Consider the following 9,311-nt stretch of genomic DNA (forward strand, 5'->3'; position numbering starts at 1 on the left):
GAGAGTGAGAGAAAGAGAGAAAGTGAAGGAGGGAGGGAGAGAGAGATAGAGAGGGAGACATTGAGAGAGAGAGATGAAGGGAGGGAGAGGGAGACATTGAGAGATAGAGAGGGAGAGGGAGATAGAGAGAGATGGAGCCATGGAGGGAGAGGGAGACATTGAGAGAGAGATGGACAGAGAGAGAGAGAGACGGAGAGAGAGAGAGAGAGAGAGAGAGAGAGGGAGAGAGAGAGAGAGAGGGAGAGAGAGAGAGAGAGAGAGAGAGAGAGAGAGTGAGAGAGAGAGTAGGAGAGACAGAGAGAGATTGGAAGGACAGCAGGGGATAGGTCGAGAGAGAAACAGGAATGGTGACGTGGGTTTTCGGCTATGGATCGTTGATATGGAAGGCGGGATTCCACCACGACGAACGCCTCGTCGGCTTCATTCGCGGGTATCGCCGCGTCTTCTACCAAGGCGCGCCATCACAAACAACTCATCCATTTCTCCCATCTCTTCCTTCAATCTCCTCCAAAACACCCTCTTTTCCTTCTCCCTTATCACTGTTTTTCGCCTCGTTGAATCCGACCCATCTCATCTTCTGCTCTTGTTTGGCCTCCGGAGAAGCAGGAAGCACCGACCACCGCGGTACGCCTTCTTTCCCTGGCCGGACTGTCACTCTGGAGCCTCTCCAAGACCAAGTCTGCGTGAGATTCGTCGACCCTTTACCTTTAATTTCAAGTTTTTCACATAATTTTCATCAAAATCTGTGATCCTGCGTGTTGTTTTCATCCCCAGACCTTTTGCGGAGCCCAATTTTGACTAAATTTTTGGGATTTTGCCTGCTTGCTACATGCCCGTTTTGGGCATTATGTATAATTAACTTCACTGTTCGATGTCTGAGAGAGAATTGTAGTTTTCATCCACTCCTTGCCACTGTTTTCAAGCTTTTCCCACGATTTCCCACAAAATTTATGACACTATGTAGTGTTTCATTCCCCCATCTCTTTCCAGAGTCTAGTTTTACCTTTTTTTTTCATGCTTTTCACGTAATTTCCATCAAAATTTGTGATCCTGCATGGTGTTTTCATCCCCAGACCTTTTGCGGAGTCCAATTTTGACTAAATTTTGGGATTTTGCCTGCTTGCTACATGCCCGTTTTGGGCATTATGTATAATTAAGTTCACTTTTCCGAGAGAGAATTGTAGTTTTCGTCAACTCCTTGCCACTGTTTTCGAGCTTTTCCCACAATTTCCCTGAAAATTTATGACATTGTGTAGTGTTTTCATTCCCCCATCTCTTTCCGGAGTCGAGTTTTACCTTTTTTTTCATGTTTTTCACATAATTTCCATCAAAATCTGTGATCCTGCGTGTTGTTTTCATCCCCAGACCTTTTGCGGAGTCCAATTTTGACTAAATTTTGGGATTTTGCCTGCTTGCTACATGCCCATTTTGCCGATTTTGTAGACTTAACTTCTCTGTTTGAAGTCTGAGAGAGAATTGTAGTTTCCATCAACTCCTTACCACTGCTTTCAAGCTTTTCCCACAATTTCCCACAAAATTTATGACACTGTGTAGTGTTTTCATTCCCCCATCTCTTTCCGGAGTCCAGTTTTATCCAAAATTTGGGATTTTATCTGTTTGCTATATGCGCGTTCTGTGCATTATGTATAATTAACTTCCCTGTTAGACGTCTGAGAGAGAATTGTAGTTTTCATCAACTCTTTGCTCCTGTTTTCAAGCTTTGTTCTTAATTGTACACAGAAGTTTAACCCTTTGTAGTGTTCTCTTCCCCTTCTCCTCGTGGAGTCCTGTGTTAGGAAATATTGAGATTTTTGACCTCCGTGGAATTTTAAAGATTCTGCGCAATTTTCCTTGTCAGGAGCATTTTATTATAAATCGTCTGCTTAAGATGTGAGAGAGAATTGTGATTTTATTTGTACTCTGCAATGATTTATAGGGGAGTTTACAAACGAATGTCTAGGCCTTCCCCAACTACATTATTTTTTATGTCAAATCAAAACATTTTACATCAAATCTACCATCATGTGTGGTGTTTCCTTTCCCGTTTCCTCGTGGAATCCCACGTCAACAATTCATATTATGCTCGACAGAATTTGTTCTTTTTTATTCTATGATTTGCTGGAAATTTCCAAGAAAAATATCTAGGATTTGCCTAACTATAAATTTTCATCCCAAATTGAAACCATTATATATACATTTACAGTTTTGTGAGGTGCTTCCTTCCTCAATTCTGCACGTATCCCAGTTTTAGTTAATAATTCAATTTTAGTCCTCATTAAGCATGATTGTCTAAACACGAGGTTTATTTTATCCTAAAATTATCTATTAAAGTCTGAGAGAGAATTATATTTTTTGTATTCTGCAAAGACTTAGTGGGGAGTCGCCTACCGGATCTCAGAGCAAGATGAGGAGATAGCCCTGGAAGTAATATTATTCACCCATTTAATTTTTTTCTGCTTTTTCTCATCCGAACTGGTTTATATCATATTCTCATCAAGATATCATTATTCATCGATTCGTGCTGCAGTATTTAGAAGTAAGGGAGAAGCAATACGATTTGAAGGTGTATCTTGACTTTTTCACTGTAAGTTTTCGGCATATCTCTTAAGCTATGATTTTGAACCTCACATGCATCTATGATCATTCATGATGGATGGTTTTAGGATGCCGACTCAACTATCCCTGCCGTCTCTGGAGTCATGGTGTAAGCCCATTTCTCCTTGCATCCAACGGTCTGATTTCGTAAAATCATCTTACAAATCTGATATGCCATGCTCATTTTCTGGGATCTTTCAGATACGTAGCATCTGCTGATAAAGATCTTAACAGAAACTACTTGGGACCCGCATCTATTGAAGAGATGGCCATGTATGGAATTACTGTGGAATCATGACTTATAAATGTTTTAGTCTATTTGAAATAGCTCTTGAGATATTGAAGGTCCTCTCATCATAACAGTGCCTTACGCATTTACAATCAAACGTTTTGACCTTCGATTTTTAGTATATGTGTTTTTGATGAATTGAGTTTTTTCTTGTGAATTTGGGTGAAATTGCAGGCAGATAGTCAACGCCAGGGGTCCGTCAGGCCCAAACAGAGACTATCTATTCCATTTAGAGGCGGCCCTCATAGAGTTTGGTGGGTTCTTCTGTTGGACAAAGTTTATCATTCTGTGTTGTTTGACCAGCTTCGATTTTGCTTGCAGGCTGTGAAGACTCCCATGTTCGTGAGCTTGCCGCTGCTGTGAGAAAAATCATTTTGGGGAGAGAGGTAGCACTAAGTAATGGGGGGCTTGAACACTACTGAGAGTTTAATAAATTTGTGCCCCCCAAATTGAAATAATGGTAATGATTGGGAATGCTCCAGATTGCTTGTTTTCTTATTTTAGCTGTGGACTTCCTTTCATATGATTCAGATAGAAATATCTTGCCTTCAATCCTCTGTGGTAGAGATAGAGAGAGATGAGAGGGAGTGTGAGTTGGGGAAGATCTTGATCATGGGCTTGAAAAAATACTGTATTCAAGACTGGTTGGAGAAAATGGTTGAGAGAGAATGATATATGTTGAGAGAACTAGAAAATATCATGTGCATAGGCTTGGAACTCTGGCCATGATCAGTCTTTTCTTGTATGGTAGTGTGTGCCTTGTCTTAGTTAGAAAGAGATGAGAGGGAGTGTGAGTTGGAGAAGATCTTGATCATGGGCTTGAAAAAATACTGTATTCAAGACTGTGGTTGGAGAAAATGGTTGAGAGAGAATGATATATGTTGAGAGAACTAGAAAAGATCATGTGCATAGGCTTGGAACTCTGGCCATGATCAGTCTTTTCTTGTATGGTAGTGTGTGCCTTTTCTTGACGTTGACCTTTCTATCCATGTAATATACCTTCAGGAATCTGGATTAAAGAGAGTTATGGGAGAAAACTAAGGGAAGATTTTGCTCATGGGCTTGGAAATTTTTTCTTTGTAGAATCCAAAAAGGAAAGAGCAAAAAAATTTACATAAAGAGAGATGTTGGTTTCTACATGTACGGAAGAACCTAACAAAGGAGGGTGAATCAGACAATTTAAATTATTGATTTATTTTACTAAGTAAATAAATATTATTTAAGATATTGGCCTACGTGGTGAATGGTATGGGAGATAAAGAATAGCATGTTGACATTTGATTAGGTTTGGCATAATCCCTATTCCAGTCTTGGAAGTTCCCATGTCCTGGATCCTTGATTGCAGCATGATCTCTCTATCAATCATCTAGTGCCCCAAACCTTATTGATTCAATCAGGGCAACCCATCAAATAAACCCACAAATGTTGCCCTAGGAGACTCCTCTTTTCATCCTGAGCAAGCCGTCTACAAATTAGAATGGCTTCTACTCCTCTTCAAACTCCAACCAACCAATCCTCTTAGGATATTCTGCTTCTTCAATCTCATTCTCTACAATCAGTTTAACTAAAATGTGATGAAATTATAATTGGCTGGCATGCTAATCACACATTCCATGTATTGGTCTTTAGAGTGGAAACATCAAAGATGTATTGTGGATGAACAGTTGTACTTTGACTATGGTTTATGAGTTCGTAAGCATGGAACTTCAAATCATCTTCACTTGAATGAATCAAGAAGTTCATGAAGATGGGTAATTGGTCAAGGTGGGATTGTGTGTCCTCATGATAAGAGGAGACACTTCAAGGAGGATGATGTGATGAAGTCCTTGGCCAAGGTAGTGGAATATCAAAGAGGAGTTATGTGATGATTTTCAAATGCACTAGTGCTAACTGTTAATGTTGGATATGTCTAGAGGCTAGACAGATGAGCAAATCAACTTATCTTTCTCAAGGAGCCAAGAAATTGCATATCTGAATTGTGCCAGGGTGATTTGATTCATTGCATTTAAAGAGACGTTACAATTGTGATTTCATTCTTCCATTGAGTGAACCGATTAAGTTTTATCTCCACCAAGGCCGTTGTACCCAACAAAACAAACACCATATGATACTTTCAATTCAATCCATCTGCTGGATCACTCTTAAATTCACTCAATATATTTGTCACTCCAATCCTGCAACTGATCAAACCAATCTCGATTACATCTGTTTAAATTAAATAAACTAAACTCAATCAATTAAATTCAGTTAATCAATTAAAGTTTATTAATCTCTATTAGATCTGTTTAAATTCAATCAATTAATGTCAATCTCTATTAGATTTGTTTAATTAAACTGGATTCTCACATTAATTTAAATTATTTTATGTGTCAAATTCAAATTTAGAATAATATTTGGTTAAAGGCAAGTCATTACTAATTTCAATCAATTTTAACTGGGCAATTCAGTCTCAAATAGATCAGTTCAATTTTGTCTATTTTCCTATGTTGAAATTCAGTTTTGAAACAAAACCTAATATACTCAACTAAACTCACCTTTATCTCTCAATCCAGTGTTACTTTTATCTCTAGTTTCTCTATCGTAGTACACTAACATTCATAGTCTGTATATATCTCAATCTCAAGTCAAATATACAATCTACTACTATCTATTCTAACCAATTTTTCATATCAATATGAACTTAACTAATTAAATATAAATAAAATCATTCATCTCTACCCCTCACTTTTCTAAGCATCAACTGAAAAATATTATATCACAATTCACCTTTCTGATATAGCGAGTTTTTAATTAACAGTAGTATACTATCAGAAATTTCCTGCACATCAAAATGCATTTTTTAGCCATAGCCTTCTTGTTTGAGCACTATAAACTTCATAGAATGTAATAAAAAACCTGGTTACTTTCTTCGATAAGGTATTTGTCATAATAGAAAGACTTTTGGTTACAGGTGAGAACTCAATGTCCAGTTTCTATGATGAATAACTAGAATTTGGCATTGAAATGCGGAACTCTACCTAGATTCTTACAATAAGGGAATGTATTTTTGTAACTTGATTTTGAATACATGAATTCCCCAACTAAATTTATAACAACGGATCTTGAAAGTACCCTGAGACTCGAGTGTGTTTCTTTATTTACTAAGGAGTTTCCGTTTTAATAATAATAATAATTTAATAGATCCTATGTTTGGATATACCTTTCAATTTTTAAAACCTACTTATTTATTTATCTTTCTTTATTATTGATTAAAATGTTTAATTATGATTTCTCATCTTGCTAAATTGAATCAGATTAAGTATTTATGGATTCAATTGTCATAAAAAAATCAAAAGGTTAACTTTTAGGTACTTACTCTCTCTTGGTTTCTATGGGTTTTGATGGAGAGCGTCCAAACGACCAACGAATCATCAGCACAGCCGTCTTCGTCATCATCAGCATCACCGCCGGTCCGTGTCCAGTCCGACCGGCACACCAAAGCCTCCGTGAAGACGCCTGGGTTTAAATACCCTGGGTAGAGTATGTCCGCGCCCGTATCTTCGTGTTTTCGTTATCTGTTTTCAGTCGTTTTGATTTCTGTTTTGTGTTCATCACAATGAGTGCATCCTACTCATCGTGACATGTCTATATCACTGTGTTTTCCGTATCCGTTTTTATCATTTTAAGTTTACATCGTCTTATCCGTTAATTTCTTATTTGTGTTGTAAATGGGGGGGGACTCTAATTGGACTCCCCCTTGATGGACTCCATGTAATGGGCCCATCATGGCCCTATATAAGGCCATGATGGGACCACGTTTCTCCCCAGATATGGAGTTGTATTGTTGCAGCTATTCTTCGTCCAGGTCTCAGCGAGGGAAGAAAGGAGAAGGAGAGGAGGGAAAGAAGAGGAAGAGAAGGGAGATAAGGAAGAGGCGACATCGTCAGTTTCCTCTACTTACAATGATTTCCAGTCCACTACGCGTCGTAGGATGGACGCGAGAAACACCGTCGGTTGTACGTCTTCCGCCGATTGTCAACCACCTGCCACGTCATTCGTCACCCAGTCAAGAAGGCTTGTCGAGTGTTGCCGATTGCACCGTTGAATGATCGTGAAGAGGTTTCACCGAGAACAACGCTCGGAGACGTGCTTGCAGTGACCTCTCACCTCTCAGGGTCAACACCTGACCATCGCCGCGTGGAGTTGTTGTCGGCCACATTGCTATTGCGGACCGGACTTCCCAGTGTCGTCATCGCGTGACGCTGACCCGATGAATGATTTCCTGATCAACGACGGTGGCCTAACATTGCTAGTGACTCACTCTCCCGCCAGTCACATACGCGGATTCCCGCAAGAAAATCTGACGATATCCACTTTGCGTGGCCGGTGCATCCTCGAGCTGACCCCGCGAGCCCGAGTCATCTGGCGCTGATACCCCGCGAGCCTGAGTCACCCAACAACCTTGACTATTTACGGTTGCCCTGCCCAGTGTTCATCGCGGTATCTCTCCCCACATGGCCGTGGATTGATTCGGTGCCGCAAAAGACCTTGATATCTTGACACCATGTATGCCTGTTGGAGGCCTGCGTAATCGTCGAACGCTAGACTCCAATTCTGGAGATTCTGCAACATTTGGATGTCCCCTTGTGGTGCCACCAGGTGCATCCTCTCGGTGAATCAAAGATGCCTACTCACCTTCTGTCGTGAAACTGTGCCACCAGTTATCACCTAGCTAGGCACCGATGCTGCTGCATCTGTGTCCTTATCGCTGCACGTCTCAACTGCTTCTCTACTCTGACAAGTCGATCACACTCCTCTTCAATGAGTGACACCGACACAATCTGCCACACGCTGACCCCACCAACGAAAACTCGCCCTCCAAGCTACGGACGTTCGCTGTGTCACCTCGCAGCCACCCTTTTGTCCTCCGACCTCCGTCATTTCGCTACTGCACCACAATTTTGCAGGTAGTCGAGGATCTCTGTAACATTCGCCTACGACATGTCTCCACCTACTTGTCTGCACAAGTCCGTGCACTGTCAAAGGCACCGACAACCAATGCCACCACCAACGAGGTACGTCGCTCCCCTTGCTCGTCAGTTACATTACGTTTTTCAGTATACCTTTCGACTGCACTCCACCGCGCTCGGGATAGTTTAGGTGAGATAAAATTATCGAGAAAACTACAATTTGAGTGTCTTCTTAGGTACGGACTGAGCCCGCCCGTGATGTGCGAGTCCCTACAGAATTATTCCGTTAGGCGCCATAGTTGCTGTCGTTGCTCTGACGAGGGTCAGAAGATCACCGTCATCGTCCTCAGTCGCCGGCTCCAGAGCTCAGAACTCGGCAAATCTCCACTCGTCGGCCCTACACGTATACTTGACCTAGGTCATTTCTCATCACGTAGTTAAATTAACTTAGTGAATTTACCCGTCGGACGACGTCGTCGACGACGTCCGACATCAGGTTTTGATTGACTATCCAAAATAGATTCGGGCAGGATAAATGAAAATTTTGAATTGGAATGAACTATTCAAATTCATCTCTAGATAATCATAACCAACTTTCAATGATCACATAAAACTTTGGTGACACTGATTGCACTCTAAGTTTAATCCTTGAAAAGTACCTTCAAGCTGTTCAGATTTTTTCCTCTAAAAGTATGAAAATAATTTCCAGAATGATGGATCTCCTGTAAAACTTCTTCAATCCTCCTTAAAGTTATAGAAAATCTTCCAAATAAAAATTAAGAAGGGAATAAGACTCAGTGGCATGGGCACGTAAAATGAATGCCCTCTCTATTTACACTTATTTTTTAAATGTTCATTAAAGCCATTGTAACTAAAGAATATCTGAAGATTAAGCTTTAAGGGCATTATAGTAAAATTATTTCATGCGTGTTTTGATGAATGTTCAAAGTAATGCATGCCTCAATAAGGGTTATGATCCAATCACAATAGGTCCTCAATCAACTAGTTGAATGATTGAAAGTAAACATAAAACAATAGCCTTAGTTATCTTAAAAGACTACTTAGTTTGACCATTTGATTAACAAATCAAATCATGCATTTAGGAATTGTATTTATATGACATGAAGATAAACATATTTTCTAACACTATTAAAATATTTTTCTGAATTTGACTTCATTTTATTGGTTTAATAACTTATTCAAATTCGTAATTACTACCTTCGAGTGTTTAAGACTGAATTTACTAATAATTTAATAAAAATTATTTACATGAAGATTTTACTATCCAATGGTGATATTTTGATTAAAATGATGTGATAAAGATACCTGAAAGCTCTAGACTATTTTAAAGCTAAAATCCTAGACTATTTTAAAGCAATTTCTACAGTTGGAGGGGTTTTTCTTAAATTTTGTGTAATTATGTCCTTAAAATAGCTTTCGGTAGTGTGTGAAATCATAAAGATACTATCAAAATAGTT

At 39.6% G+C, this 9,311-nt stretch overlaps 1 protein-coding gene across 2 annotated transcripts; it reads left to right on the plus strand.

Moving 5' to 3' along the window:
- Positions 1-257: 257 nt before the first annotated feature.
- Positions 258-3,436, plus strand: LOC144713844 (ChaC-like family protein). 2 transcript variants are annotated; one of them, XM_078588559.1, is made up of 8 exons: positions 266-453; positions 607-683; positions 2,374-2,424; positions 2,528-2,584; positions 2,664-2,704; positions 2,797-2,868; positions 3,059-3,138; positions 3,206-3,436. In XM_078588559.1, exons 1-8 carry the CDS (start codon positions 345-347, stop codon positions 3,304-3,306), a joined length of 588 nt encoding a protein of 195 aa, XP_078444685.1. In that variant the 5' UTR covers positions 266-344; the 3' UTR covers positions 3,307-3,436. The 2 variants fall into 2 exon arrangements, with proteins under 2 accessions (XP_078444684.1, XP_078444685.1); XM_078588558.1 differs by having other exon boundaries at positions 258-683.
- Positions 3,437-9,311: the final 5,875 nt, after the last annotated feature.

This window comes from Wolffia australiana, chromosome 16 (assembly GCF_029677425.1).
Source record: "Wolffia australiana isolate 7733 chromosome 16, ASM2967742v1".
In the NCBI taxonomy this organism is placed as follows: Eukaryota; Viridiplantae; Streptophyta; class Magnoliopsida; order Alismatales; family Araceae; genus Wolffia; species Wolffia australiana.